Source organism: Dermochelys coriacea, chromosome 4 (assembly GCF_009764565.3).
Source record: "Dermochelys coriacea isolate rDerCor1 chromosome 4, rDerCor1.pri.v4, whole genome shotgun sequence".
Lineage (NCBI taxonomy): Eukaryota > Metazoa > Chordata > Testudines > Dermochelyidae > Dermochelys > Dermochelys coriacea.
In genome coordinates, this window is record NC_050071.1 from 33,977,391 (window position 1) to 33,993,181 (window position 15,791).

A 15,791-nucleotide genomic window follows, 5' to 3' on the forward strand; every position below is an offset into this window, starting at 1 on the left:
CAGGAATGTGTGTTCATAAGGGGAGAATTGAGCCTTAAGTGTTGAAACAAAGGTGGCTTAAAGTTACGTTTGCTAAAAGTACAATTTATTCAGACTACATTGAATTTTGGTGGAAACAAAGTTATTGTACCTTTACAAAAGTTTTTTTTAACTATATTTGACCTACTCCCCTTTACAATATCTATGCCCCTTTAAAACTCACTTCAGTGAAGTGAGGATAATTTTGATATGGTAAGTATTCCTAATGAGCTATAGCCTGCCTAGTGGCAATCGTTTGGAGTTTTAATGGGAAGATTCTATCGTTTTCAGATGTTCAAAACAACATTGCAAATTCCCTGTGACAATATTTTAATATTCCATGTGATACGAATTGCTGATTAAAGCAGAATCCTAGGTGTCTGGGCCCCCTAGTTGGAAATGACCAGTGTGGTAGGGAAGCAGAGCAGTGGAACACTGCACAGCTGATTGCTGCATCTTGACACTGCTGCTTTACTTGGAAGGAAGATTAGTGTCTGGGCAGTACAACAGGCTGAGAATTATTTTTGGAGATGGAGTTAGAGGGCATAGGTTTGGGGCTGGATTAAAAATTTGGTGTACCCAGGCTCTACTTAGCATTAAACCGTCTATCTGATGCTTTCTGTGTGAAATTTATTTTTTCTGCTTCAGTTGTTGGTACCATTAATATTCAAAACAGTAATCTCTTCATCTTAATGGAGTATTTACTTAACAGAGTTGGTGTTCAACTGAAAAACATATATTTTCCTCTTTCTCAGCAATCTAGCAGTTAAAGTATTTCAAAGAGCAACAGCTTTTATCTTAGGAACTATGAAACCATCATCAAATTAACTGTTGTCTGGTATTTGTGCAGTTGTCTTTGCTAACGAGTAAAATGTTATGTTATGTTCTTTTCAGTTGGTATTGTAGATTCATCACATCCTGTAAGCCAGAATGTTCAGTTTACCAAGCCTGGTGTAGAAACATCTGTTGTTTCTTCTGCTGTGACCTCTTCAATAAGAACACCTGTTTCAGACCACTTAACTGAAGCTGCTTCTGTGCCTTCCAATAAACAGCCATCGGAACCACTGCTTCAAGAAGGTATTAGCTTATTTTAGAATACAGAATAGTATCTTAACTCTTAATATTTATCAAGGTTTTAATGTTTAGTTTTATTTTCCATTTTTTTTTCCTGTTAACAAAACATACCTGATAGTGAGCATGTAGGGCAAGTCTCTGTTCTGTCTTTTGATTTTTTTATATTTTTAAATTGACCTATTTGCAACTTGTCCTACATCCATTATGTAGGGATTATAGTAGGGTTTTTGCTTTCTGTTGAAACCCCTCAGTGTTTGACTAGTGACAGGGCACTCTTGCTGCATCCTTTCAAAATGCTATGCACTGTATCTTGTGTCTGCGTTTATTCTGACTATTCTCCTCTTTTTTGTTTCCATTCTCCTCTTACACCGCTCTTTTGATCTTTTTTGCTGTTTTCATTTTTACTCCCCCTCCCTTAGTCATTCCAAGCTATGCCATTTCCCTAATTCATCAAAAGACCATGTGCTGTTCGGGTAGTGTGCATCCATTGGTGACTCTGTGGGATTGGTCACATGCTGTTGCAGCTGATCTATGTTTGAAAAGCAGACAAAAAAAATTTGGGGAGCTGTTTCCTGAGCCTGTAGCCCTATAAACTGTTCCTGTGGCAAGCTACAATAGGAACTGTTGTAGGAACAGGGAGGTAAGCTTTCAAAGAAGCTTCTTGGTGCTTTACTCACAGCAGCACATTTGTAGTGGGGAACTGGAATGAATCTGTGCTATTGTACCTTCATCGTCCTCACTGATTCTCAGTGATTTGTTCTGGCTTGCCTTCCAAGTTGTAAAACACTACATTATGCATAGATGGAGATTCCAATTTCCATTTTCTTGTTTTTACACATTTGCAGTGTATTCTCTTGGCTACTTTTGTGCTCTGTAACTTCCTACAAAATAACATTTTAATATATTTGTTTAAATAGTGAATACATAAATTTGAGCAGATACCAGTTGTTTCAGTTACAATAAAATATGTCAGGTTTCAGAGTAGCAGCCGTGTTAGTCTGTATCAGCAAAAAGAAAAGGAGGACTTGTGACACCTTTAGAGACTAACACATTTATTTGAGCGTAAGCTTTCATGAGCTACATCCGATGAAGTGAGCTGTAGCTCATGAAAGCTTACGCTCAAATAAATTTGTTAGTCTCTAAGGTGCCACAAGTCCTCCTTTTCTTTTTGCTAATAAAATATGTGCAGGTTTAAAAAAAATTCTCAAAAGCTTTTAAATCTTAAATACTTGGCTCTGATACAGTGTTTGCATACATAGTTCTCAAAGCCCTTTTGTAATCTGGGTTATAATCTCCATATTTATCAATGAATAAAAAACCTAGGAAAATCCATTAAAGTAATCTATTGTCTATCAACCTGACTTTTATCCCCCCAAACATGCAGAGATGAAAACTATTAATTGTTTGAAAAGTATTATCCCCACACTAAATCTTTTAAAAATCATTACAGAAAGTGATGATTTGGAAATGGATTTGCATCTGCTGTTTGGTTCTTAAACGGTTTTACAGCGATGTTAAGTAGCAGTTTGAACCCTACTCCTGAACAGAATTTAATTGCAGTATAGACATGCTAAATGGGGTTTGCTACAGCACAGTGTTCTTTAATCCTCCTAGGCAGTCTCATAATAATAACTGTTGCATACAAAGTGCGTGCAGTCTGTACATCCAAACCAGGGAAGAAATGTGATACGATTGCATATTTAAATGTATATAGTTTATTTTAATGTGCAGTATTCCATATATACATACTAGCAGTGATTTGTATGGAAAGTACAGACATTTCATACAGATCATAGCAGGTATTGCTGAATACACAGCTAAATGTAAACATCGTCTTAAATTCAGTGTGTGTGTGTGTGTGTGTGTGTGTGTGTGTGTGTGTCACAGTTGGATAATCACACTTTCAAGACAGATGTCCAAATGGTCTGACACCGAGGCCCTTTCTAATTTGCCAGGAGCCTGAGGGTTCTACTGATTGATGAAATTAAAACAAATATATGCAATAATAAATCACATTTCTTGTACTTGCATCTTCCTTGATATATGAATAAAAGTTGTTGGCATTCACCAGCAACAGAAACGTGTTGTTGATCAGCTTTATCCTCTTCAGTTACAGGTTCATTTCAGGTCTCTAAAATGCTGCAGTTAAGGCATTCTTGAAATATTTGTACCAGTGATGATTTGAATGTGGGATCACGTAATACACTTTTTTTTTTCAATTTGGGAGGGGATTCTGCCTGTAGTACAGATGAGTATAAAGTGTCACAAATCATTTTTTAGGTTTAATGAAATGTGCTCTTCCTCATAATTTACCTTGTCCTGTGGTTCTGTACATTACAAAGTACATCTCCTCTCATTCATATAAGACTGCATGGATGCTCCTAAGTCTTGCTTTCCGCAAAGCATTTAAGCGCAAGTCAAATTTCACAAAGCACTTAAGCAAGTGCTTAAATGTCTTCAATGGGTTAAACATGAACTTAAGTGCATTGCTGAATCGGGGCCGCAACTGTGAAAGCCTGTTAAGATGACTGAATTTTATACTGTTGTATATTTGGAAGCTGGGTTAATGTTGATCCAATGTGAACAGGGCTTAAAAATAGCAATGTTGCGAAGATGGTCAGGGAAATTTCTATAAACTCATTTTTTCTTTTAAAAGTAGAGTCTACAGAATCTCAGTGTAGCTTTTTGGAAGTTAACTGAAGTTTTAATGCTCTAAATGCATATTTGTCTTGACACTGGCTGTAACACCTAGATTAAGTGAGCTGATTTTTTGTCCTCTCGTATAGTGGATAAATTTAAATAATTTGTGGCCTGCGTAAATTCTCCAACAGAAGCCAATGAATAAAAAAACTGTTTAAAAGCAGCTATATCTAAGAATGTTGAACAGCAGGTCCATTTTGAACAAATACAAGATTAATCTTGGTATTTCAGTCAGTGCCTCGATACTGTGGTGATGGTTGTATTGGAAATTTGAGGGTAATAAAAAGGAAGACATGTTTTAAAAAAAAAAAACTGCTTTATAATCTAATTTCTTTTCACTCCATTCTTGTTTTATTCTTGACACTGCTACTATTATGAAATCCAAACCCAGTAATTGTATAATTTACATTTGGAAATCTTTCATATTGTGCTAGAATAGTCTTGTTTTAGCAACAGAAACAAAACCCTGCAATATCGTATAACTGGTTACTTGTTTTGTAAATAAATGAAATATTTTCACATTTCGTCCTTGCTCTTCCTCTTAACTTCAGCCTCATTTGTCTGTAAATGTATTGTATGGAACAGTGATGCTCAGACTGTGGCTCTTTAAAATGTCTTCTGCTGCTCTTTGCAGCACGTGATATTAAAACAGTGTGATTTTAATTAGGATGCTTTTACCATGTTGTTAACTAATTAAGTTAGCAACTTGTTCAAGTTATTCATTTATTTTGCTGTGGGAATAATATATTGACTAAATTATTTCCCATCATGCTGTTTGAATATAAGTAGTACTATAGTAAATGAAACAATAAATTTACACTACTGTGACTCTTTTTGGTAATGTTGATCACTAATTTGGCTCTTGAACCAATCAGACCTGAGTATGACTGGTATGGAACAAAGATTTGAGTGGGTTGGCTATAATTGAAAAATTGTAAGGAGAAGCTTTATTTTGGAGTTTCTTTTGCTCAAAAATGCCATATAAAATATCCCAGTAGAATTACCTTCCTTCTGCTCCTGTTTTTTGTCTCACTTTCCCATCCTTGGATTTTGTTGTTTCTTACCCAACCTTTCAGTTTTTCTCTTTCATCCCCTTTCCATTTTGGTGTGTGATATATACTGGAATCCCTCCTTTTTCTTTTTTTTTTTTCTTAATTCTTAGTTTAAGGAAGGTTTAATATGGCTCTCTTCAGTGAGCTTTCATAAAATCATAGAAATTTAAGGCTGAAAGGGATCTCAAAGTCATGAAGTCCAGCCACCTGCACTGAGTCAGGGTCAAGTAAATCTAGACCCTTCCTGACAAGTTGTTCAACTTGTTTGTAAAAATTTCTGTTGATGGTGATTCCACAACCTCTCTTCCAGAGTTTGACTACCTTTATACTGTAGCTAGGTAAGATATTAGGAAAAACTTTCTAAGTCTCTCTTCCAGCAGATTAAGCCCATTACTTCTTGTCCTATCTTCAGTGGATATGGAGAACAATTGGTCACCATCCTCTTAACATATTTGAAGACAGTTATCAGATCTGCCCTCAGTCATCTCTTAAGACTAAACTTGCCCAGTTGTTTTAACCTTTCCTCATAAATCAAGTTTTCTAACCTTTTAGCATTTTTGTTGCTCTCCTTTGGACTCTCTCCCATTTGTCTACAGCATTCCTAAAGTATGGTGCCCAGAATCAGACACAATATTCCCTGCTCTACTCGACACTGGTGAGGCCTCAGCTGGACAACTACCTTCCATGTCCTTGCATGCAACAATCCTGTTAATACTGCCCAGAAAATTAGCCTTTTTTTTTTTTCTTCTTTTTTACAACTGCATCACATTGTTGACTGTCGTTCAATTTGTGATCCACTGTAACCCCAAGATCTTTTTCAGCAGTACTACCACTTACCCAACTATTCCCCATTTTGTAGTTGTGCATTTGATTTTTTTCGTTCCTAAGTAAAGTGCTTTGCATTTGTCTTCAATGAATTTTTTTTTGTTGATTACAGACCAATTCTCAATTTGTCAAGGTAATCCTAATACTTTTCTAATCTAATCCTGTTCTCTAAAATGTCCTCACAGTCTGTCATCTTTAGATTTTATAAGCATATTCTCCACTCCATGATCAAAGTCATTTAGGAAAATATTGAATACTACCGGATCCAGGACTGACCCGTTTGGAATTCCTCTAGATGCACCTTCCCAGTTTGACAGCTAACCACTGATAACTGCTCTTGGAGTATGGTCTTTTAATCAGTTGTTCACTTACTTTACAGTAAATTCATCTAGACTGCATTTCCTTAGTTTGCTTATGAGAATTCCATATGGGACTATAGAATAAAATCAAGATATTCCATGTCTTCTGCTTCCCCCCCCCCCATTCACTTGGCCAGTAATGCTTTTAAAGAGGGAAATTAAGTTTGTTTAGTATGATTTGTTCTTGACATATCCATCCTGGCTATTCCTTAAATTCCTATTATATTTTAGGTTAGTGGTTTTCAATCTTTTTTTTTCATTTGCAGACCCCTAAAAAATTTCACATGGAGGTATGGACCCCCAACGGTTCATGGGCCACAAATTGAAAACCACTGCTTTAGTTGCTTACAAATCGATTGTTTTGTTAATTTGTTCCAGTATCTTTCCAGGTATTGAAGTTAGGCTGACTGGTCTATAATTTCCCAGGTCCTCTTTGTTCCCCTTTTTAAAGACGGGTGCTATATTTGTCCTTCTCCAGTCTCTGGGACCTCATTCAAAGTCCATCAGTCCTTGAAGATAATTGCTAATGGTTCTAAGATTGCTTCAGATTAGAGATTGCATTTGGATTATTAAAGAGCGATTGTGAGCATGTATTTCCTCACGATTTATATGTACTGCCCCTGCAGAACTCCCAGCTCCTTCTGGGACACGTAGTTTGGTATCAAGCCCCGTCCTAAACTCTGACTCACTGCTAGTGGAACACCATACCAACCTTCTTTCTAGCTGCTTTTGGTTTCTCTCTCCTTTTGTGTTCCACTCCTTCTCCTCTTCATATCTGACTCCATTCGTGTGGTTTTTAATTGTCTTCCTCACCTCTTGTCGTACTGACCTTTAATCTGTTTCTCTCCCCCACTTAATCATGCCTGTGCTGCTCATGTTCTTGCTCAGCACTCCTGAAGCATTGTGAAAGGAGATTGTTTTCCTATTCAGTTTCACTGTGCAGCTCCTGCTGAACCATAAGTAAAATCTTTGAGAAGCACAAATACAATCTGGTACTGGGAAGAGCATTTTTCTTTTCCCTCCTCTTTAACAAGTGCATTCCATAGCACCAGAGAATAAAAATATCTGAACACGTTTTTTTCCCACATTCTAGTAACAGAGAGAAATTGAAGAGTTCATCAGTTTCATTTCTGTTGGTTCTGCCTGTGTCACACTAGCCAGTTACATATAGGACCTTCAGCAGAGTGTGACCGTCCCTGTGGGAATGTTGTTGCATAGTGTATTGGAAAAACTGAGATACCCTCAGCCTTGCTCTGTTTCTAACCCCTCTAATATGTTATGGCATTTGACAACTCAGCTTCTCAAGAATGTGCTCACTACAGCTATATGTGGTGAGTCCATGTTAGGTTGGGGATACCTCTGGCTGATGAAAAAACAAGGGCCCTCTGCTAAGCTGACTTATTTAGGGAATGGGATAGATACACAGACTGGGGTATCTAGATTCCTACAGGATACGCTGTGGGAACTTCTGGGATTGATTATCAAGGCTATAGTAGTAAGGAAGCGTACAGTGCTGAAGTTGCAATCTTGGGCATTTTGCACCAGACTGTCAGCTGCCATTGGGAATATCAAAGCCCAACCATTTTATAAGCTTAATGAAGAGGTGAAGGAGGTTTTGGGGACTTGGAAACAGTTTCTGAATCATTTTCATGGACTGTCTCTCTAATCTGTTTCTCCCTCCAAAAAGAGACAGTTATAGATCATACTCTCTTGCTTTTGATCAACATGAATAAATTAGCACTCAGCACCAGGGTTAAAGCCCCTGCTTTACTCTCAGCTGTAGATGACCTACTGGGGCTGTCTTCTCTTGGTGCAAATGTGATGGGCTCATGCCAAAGACCGCCTGGGGATGCTTGTCCTCTGATGTCAACAGGCACATCATCAGTATACCATGACAATGTATTCAATTGCAGCTGGGTTCTCCACCAACCCATCAAAATTGCAACCTGGAGTGTTGCAGCTCTTCACAGGTGTGGTCATCAGGTCGCTGTCTCCTGTGGACCATCTTGGCATATCAATCGCAGGCCTAATGGAATCAAGGCTGGTAGATCACGAATGCCACAAGGTGGAAGATTCATTAGTTCTGTATTCCAGTGGCCCCAACCACTTACAAGGGGTAGCATTACTACTGTGAGGCAAAATGAAGTCCTTCTTGATAACCTGAATGCCCAGGTCTTCTCTACTACTTATTGAACGTTTTAAACATCGGTACAGTCACCTCACTGTCATAGTAGTCTATGCGCTGACAGAGAAATCTGTTGATTCAAAGATCATTTCTATGATCAGTTGGAATCTCTAGTATGCACAGTCCCTCCACATGACAATTTTGTGATTCTGGGCCACCTAGATGCAGTTACTGGCTCCCAGCAAATTGGGCTTGATCAGTTCAGGTACACTCTTGCCACTTGCTCACCTTCTGCGCCTCTCAGAATCTTTCCATTCTTGAGTCATGGTTCAAGCGGCAATGCATACATCAGATGTCCTGGATCTCTCACGATGGCATCACTCAGAAGGAGTTGGACCACATCATCGCACATGACTGGCATCTCTTCACCTCTTGTAGAGTATATTGTGCTGCAGAATGTGCCACAAAAACAGATCACCACCTAGTGGTTGCCTTGATGACATTGACGCTCTGATGAGTGAGTACGCCCTCTGTGATGAGGAAAAAGTTTGACATTGATGCACTTCTCTGTGTGCCAGGTTTAGCCAACAGGTTTTGTATCGACATTAGAAATAGATTCTCGGCTCTAGCTGATCTGCCGGGTGATGTCGAGGATGCCTGCTCTTTGTTTACCTCCCTCCTCCACCAATCTGCCGAACAGACAATTGGCTATTAGGCGTCTAGCGCACTGACCATGGCTATCAAAGGAGGTCTTCCAGACAGTTAAATTGAAGGCCACATCCCGTCAGTGTGGCGATAAGCACACTCATACTCAGCTGAAGTGAAAATTTAACACCCTGGTACTCTGTGAGCTTGAGGCATATTATAACTGGTAGATGATGATGATGAATTTGGTTTAGCCAGGGGAGACTTAAAGCTGGCATTCTGCATGATCTGCAACCTTGGTGGTCAAGAGGTATCTTGAATGACAGCCAAGGCCATCCATGTAAATTAGATGACAACATCCTTTCACGCTGAGTGGAACATTATCACAGGGCCCTGAATCACCCTCCAGCTGCAGCTTGTTCAGAGCTGGATGTTTTGACAGCCACTGTGGTTTGAGACCCAGATACTTGTACTGATCACCAACTTTGGATGAAGTGTGCCATCTGCCAACTGAAAACAGATGCTCAGCCATTCCCGAGAGCTGCTAAAATGTGCTATTCACTCTGTAGCGGAATCACTTCTGTCCATCTTTCGTTTGATGTGGAGAACTGGAACCTTGCCAACTGCCTGGAAGGACAGTATTGTGATCTCACTTTATAAGAGCAAGGGACCGCGCAGTGAATGTAAGAGCTACAGCCCAATCACCTTGTTGTACATGCCAGGGAAGGTACTTGGGTATGTTCTGCTGGCCCATTTGGAGCCCCTGCTACATCAGAAGCATTGCCCCCAACACTCAAGCTTTACAAGGAACAGGTCCAATTAGACGCCATTTTGGCCCTCTGCTTGTTGTTGGAGATGTACCATGAGTTCAGGAAGTCCCTGCATGTAGCATATGTCGATCTTAAGGCTTTATTTGTGTCAGTTGACCAAGTTGTGCTATGGAACGTGTTAAAGGACGTAGGTGTCCCAAACACTCTATTGGACTTGATTAGTGAGCTGCATAATGGAACCACTGCCTGTGTACGTTTAGGGAATCTGATGTCGGCACCTTTTAAATCAGTATCTGGTGTCAGACAGGGCTGTGTCTTGGCTCTTGCACTCTCTTTTGTCGGGCAATGGATTTCATAATACAGTATTCTATCAGGTCCATAGGCATTAAGATTGGTGACCTTTCACTCTCAGACCTTGACTACGCCGATGTTGTTCTTGCGTCAGTTCTTCTAGTACAGAGCCCCAGCAGGTTTCGTGAAGCACTCCAGCAAATGGAGGAGGAGTCAGCTAAGGTTGTCCTCCATGTTCTGTGGTCAAAGACAAAGCTGCAAAATCTAGGACCGGGTCCACCCAGGACTCCAACTGTCGAAGCAGTCCCTAGCTTTTGCTATTTGGGGTCTGTACTCACCAGTTCATTCCAGCTCTCACACAGGTTCTCCATCAGATGGGCATCACAGCGTCTGCCAAGGGGTGTTTACAATGAATATGGAATCAACATTATCTCAGTGTGACAACCCAGTTCAAGATCTATTCGAGCTGTATCCTTTCCGTATTGTTGTTTGGTTGCAAAACAGGACACTATGCCGCTGAGACTGGGCAAAGCTGGAGGCTTTCCACACAAAATGCCCACATCGTATATTGGGCATAAAGAGGTTTTTAGTAGCATAGCCTCAAGATATGGGTCCCAGAGAGGATTGCTGTGGTCCAGTCACTATTCAGACGCTCGGGGATTTGGTTCAAGTTCTCACCCAAATATGCAGAAGCAGACAAGAGTCAGCCTTGTTCAAGACTGCATTCCTGGTAGTTTTTTGGAGCTTTTTAGGATGAGTGAGCTAGTGCTTGGGTCAGTGAGGGATGCTTTGAAATGGGCTTTAGAGTGGAGGAATTTACAGTGGTAAGTACAGTCAATTGTCTTGGCCCTGAGGATATTTGAAAACTGTTCAGGGGATGAGGTGAGTCCATCATACTACAGGAGGGGAGTGAAGCCAGAATATGCCCACTAAGTGCATTAAGGAATTAAACTGAGATGAGACCGATGGGAGAGGACCCCCTCTTTATTCTTGGTGATGGCAGGCCCCTCGCAACATACCAGCTTGTTACCGTTTTCAGTAAAGGGCTTTTAGAGTTGACATTACTGGTGCATAATTTGGTCCCCACTCATTCCAGACTTCAATAGCTGGGACGAGGGCTATTCTGGCAATTGAGCAATGACATTCAAATGCATGTGGGACATACGTGAGACCCCAGCTAGAGAATCTGAACTAATTTTACTGTTTCCAATTTCAGAATCATGCAACTGGACCAAGCAAGTAGTGGTTGGATCTGTAGGTACAATATTGTATACTGGGTGCACAAGTGGGCTTTCAGCTGATCTGGCAGTTCACATCTGCGTCTAGGTAGGGTGGCAGTCCTGAGGTAATGTGGATGGCAGAGCATGCTATGGGAACAGTTAATGCCCCTTGAATACTCTTTGGCAGCCCAGGAGCAGAAACTGTTTGCAGTTATAGTTTTCAACAAAGGGAACAATTTGTGAAGGCATAAGAGGGTTCAGTTGATGCTCAGAGTTAAGAGAGATGTGGTGCAGATCCAGGAGTTGTTCCCTGGGATGACAATTATTTGGTGTGACATGTTGCAATGTATGATATAGAAGGGGGCCATGAATCCTCCTTGGGCCAATATAATGGGGCAGTATGTGGAAAAGGAGGTGGATAAATTCATTTGTAATTAAGGGAGTTTGATAATTTCTCATTGGAGCATATCTTAGTGGCACTTGAATTATTCAGGGAAAATTGAGTACATCTATTTCTTTAATATTAAGGGAGGAATCAGTCAATATCTAGGAACCTGTCATGGTCAGGGTAGGAGGAGGTAGCCAGGCGTAAATGTACTCGTTATGTAAAGGATATGGTTCTTAGATGAAATGGATTGGAAAAGGATTTGAAGGGAAGCATCACTTAAGAAAGCTGAGTAAAGGGTATTTGGGACTCCTAAGCCTGCTACAGTGGGGAGCTTAGCACCCTCTTTTTTTTCTGTTCCCCTTTAAGGCTAATACAGCAGGGAATGGATCTCCCTTCTTTTAATGCCCCCTTTTATCTCATGATGGGAGAACGGTGGGGGTCCAGTAACAGGATGGCTGAAACCAGGTTGGGCATTAGGTGGAAATGATTAGGGAAATGCCTGCATTGTGCTACTTTTTGCCAGGTACTTGCAAATGTATTAAGTGAATAAAATTGCGGCCTAATTAAACCATATCCGCAGACTCCTGTATGTCGTCTGGCATAGCCAGACAATGTTCTGGTATTCTCTTTGGTTTCTTATTACCTCTTCCATTGGATCGGTAGCTGCTCTTCAAACTGAACCTACTGGGTTGTAATAAGTATAATTTAAGTACTCCTGATTTGTTCATTTCAGAATCTTTTAAAAGCAGAATGATGTGATGGCTAGCTTGTGTATTTTAATAAAATACATGTTAATATGGCTCACTGTACAACAGTTAAAATTGTTTGAGTTCGTAATTGAATGTTATTACATATACACATCATTGTAGCTGTAGCTCACGAAAGCTTATGCTCAAATAAATTTTAGTCTCTAAGGTGCCACAAGTACTCCTTTTCTTTTTGCGAATACAGACTAACACGGCTGCTACTCTGAAGTGTGTATATGATTTATCTGCAACAATTTTATTGTAATAGAATGTTTAAATATGTTTTCATGTCTAATATGTGGTATACTAGTCCAGTGTAAATTCAGGACTTCTATTAGCAAAACACAGAACTCTTCAAAACTTTGGAAGTGTCTGAGTTAATTTTTTTTAAAGCATAGTAGACCATTGGGCTGCCAAGAGGAAAACTATGGTAAGTTGCATCTATTAAAAACAGATGTTCAAGATTTTGAGTACTTGCATAGTTAAAGTCAAGTCAGTAGTTCTGCACACACTAAGTGTCAACTGATCAGTACTTAACAGTGCTATACAGCACATCTTTGCACACTATAGGTATCTAGTGCCTTGTGTATTGTTTGAATTTGTGTACGGTGCCTATTGTATTAAAAACTGTTGGTTACAGTTTGTAGAATGTTCTGTGGTGGTGGTCTTGGGTGCTCAGTGCTTTTGAAAATCGGGCCGTGTATGTAGGTGCCTAAATATGGACTTAGGAGCCTAGCTTTAGGCTTTCATTTTTGACAGTCTTGACCAAGTCAACCGGCACAGTAGTACTAATATTTATTAAACTGGCATATCTTGTTTAAAATGCATGGTAAGAGTGTGATGGAAAACACGGAAAGGTGGAACATGTGTGCGCTTATACGGTGAGGCAATGGTACATGTCATTGCTCTTCTTGCTAAACTGCAAAATACTAAAGAATTTGGATAATTCTTTTTTAAAAGGGCAAGTTTCCCAAGCAAACTTATTCTTTCTTGGTCAGAGGAAAAATGTTCTTCATAACATTCCTTCCCCTCTCTCTCTCTCTCATCTATCTATCTTCCTACTAGTTGTCCTTAGGCATTACTAATGCTGAACCAAACTAGTTCACTAAAAAGCTGCTTGTGCTAAACTACTTACAGGGATTATCTAGCTCTCTTAGACTTTAATTAACTTTCATCACTTGCATGTTAGGATGTTCTGTGGAATGCCTGATTTCTCTCACTTTTAATGCAATGATTTGTGACTTTTGTTTCTCATCTCTCCTGTCTGTTTGACTCTTGTGTTTGTGCTTTCCACTTCACAGGCATGCAGTATGGTGGATATGTTAATAATCAAGCTAGCTCTGCACCAGCTCCCTTGTCATCAAGTTCAGATGATGAGGAAGAGGATGAGGAGGATGAGGAAGCAGGTCTGCTTTAGCTTTACACCAGTATATTGCTTTTTTTCCTACCCAAGTTTTGTCTTCGTATTTCCACCTCCTTGAATTATTAAAATTAAAAATTTAATCCCAAAAGTAGTTGCAATTCTTCAGACACCTAGCAAGCTGAGGGAAAATTTCCAACTCTTATATGAATATGGTAGTTAAAAATGGAGTGTAGTAATTGGCAATTGCTCAGTACAATTTTTTTCCCAAGAGGTAACATGCATCTTCGTATTTTATAGTGTAACGATTACACTTTGAGGCTGTTTTAATTTCAGTATTCTAACTTTCAGCCAACTTGTAATGTTCTAATGGAATGTGTCTGGATGTAGAGCTTTTGGATGATTGGTTTAGCTCTGTTTCAGCTATACATGTAGATGTTTTACCACCTATGATGGTTAAATTTATCAGCTATTTTTTTTATATTTTTCCTAAGTATAGGAAACATTATAAATACTGCAGTAAAGTAAAATATTGTCATGTGGTAAATATTATTTTTAAGGCAATAACTGTGTACAGAACCTGTCCTGTGTTTCTCTAGTACTGTCCAGTATCAGGAAAGACAAGTCTGCTCAGTTTTAGGAGGCAGAGAAAGGAAAATAGTAAAACTCCTGAGGTCTAGTGACTTAAGCTCAAAATCATCCTCTCCTTTTCTGATATGCCAGTGACCAGTATGACAGAGATATCACCAATGCATCTTGGCATGGCTTTTTGGGAGGACAGTCTTTATAAAGAGAAAAATAGATCTCTGAGAAAGTGATTGCCATGTTTCTGTTGGCCCACAAGTAGTTCATCTTCACAATCTATTGCAAAATGTTAGACCTTCAGTATTCGGCACACTTCTTCCCTTCTCCACTCAACCTTTGTTGTGATTTTTTTTTTTTTTTTTTTTTTAAGAAAATGAAAGATATGTGACAGAGTATCGGTTTTGTGCAATTTCATAATGGAGCCTTAATTATGGGTAATAGAGGATTTGTCCACAGGCACTTACCTGAAAGTATTTAGGGTGGCAGATAAAATGAGACCAAAGCTGTCCTCCCTTTTTCTTGTGGAGTCTTAATCCTGCTTGTCTTTATGGATTATCTCTCCCCAGACCCTGGTGGATAATTTAGATAGGTCAGTTACTTTGAAAACTGTTTTTCTTATGGCAGTTTGTTTGGGTAGGATTGTTGGAAGTTTCAGGCTTTTCACTTCAAGGATCCATGTTTGTTTTTTATCAGAATGGTTTAGTTTCAAAACTAGTTCCATGTTCTGATAGTTCCTCAGGTCGTTATTTATTTTTCTTGCTCTGAATGAACCCTAAAAGAGAAGGAGATCTACAGCATTGATGGTGAGGAGAGGGCTAAATATCTCCTTTTAAGAGAGCCCTCTTGAGAGAGAGAGAGAGAGAGAGAGAGAGAGAGAGAGAGAGAGATATGTAGCCATTGATTCATCCTTCTGGTAGACATATGCAACCTCTTGTATGGTGTACTACTGCGTGTGCTGTTGGTTTTGAGGACTACTAGGAAGTCCTACTATTAAAAGCTGAAGAGGCTCCAGGGTCAATTTAGGCTTATTTCATGAGGACATTCACTGCTTTGGGAGTGGAGAGAATGGTTACTTCTCTGTAACAATGTACAGGAGCCACATTGGAAGCATATTTCTATGCTTTTACCAGTCATCGTAGCCTTGACATACTGCTCCTGCAACTGCCTCTTTTGAAAACACGCTCGTCAGGCTGTTACTCATGTAAGTTTTACTCTGCTGTTGTATGCTGTGTAGAAGTTTGGTTTTCTGCAGGGATTCAGAGGGTCACAAGGTATTACATGGGGGGCTTGCAAGCTGTCAGCCTCCATCCCAAACCCCTGTTTGCATCCAGCATTTATAATGGTGTTAAATATATAAGAAAGTGTTTGTTTGTTTTTAATTTATAATTGGGGTCGCACTCAGAGGCTTGCTATGTGGAATAGTCACCAGAACAAAAGTTTGAGAACTATTGCTCTATCACTTGAAGCAGAATAATACCATTAAAGCAATGGCAACAAAATGTCACTTTATTTTACTGAGACTAGATATTGCATGTAGGGGACTTTAATAGTAGGTCTGTTTCTTAGATTTCACTGTATTGAACTAATGAGTCAGAGGTACAAAATAGATCCTTGTGCAACCAGTGTACAAATC

General features: G+C 39.5%; 1 protein-coding gene across 14 annotated transcripts in view; it reads left to right on the forward strand.

Annotated features, from left to right (window-relative positions):
* SEC24B (SEC24 homolog B, COPII coat complex component) overlaps nucleotides 1–15,791 on the forward strand; it is a 96,927-nt gene that overhangs the window by 17,759 nt on the left and 63,377 nt on the right. For 8 of the 14 annotated variants that reach the window (XR_005292454.2, XR_006281058.1, XR_005292453.2 and 5 more), the window contains exon 3: nucleotides 913–1,095. Coding sequence is in view for 8 of the 14 variants with exons in the window: in XM_043513717.1 (XP_043369652.1) it covers nucleotides 913–1,095 (183 nt within the window). In the remaining 6 variants the exon portion in view is untranslated. Of the gene's footprint in view, nucleotides 1–912; nucleotides 1,096–13,514; nucleotides 13,620–15,791 lie in introns of all 14 variants that reach the window. The other 6 variants (XR_006281057.1, XR_005292451.2, XM_038398746.2 and 3 more) reach the window with 1 other exon arrangement.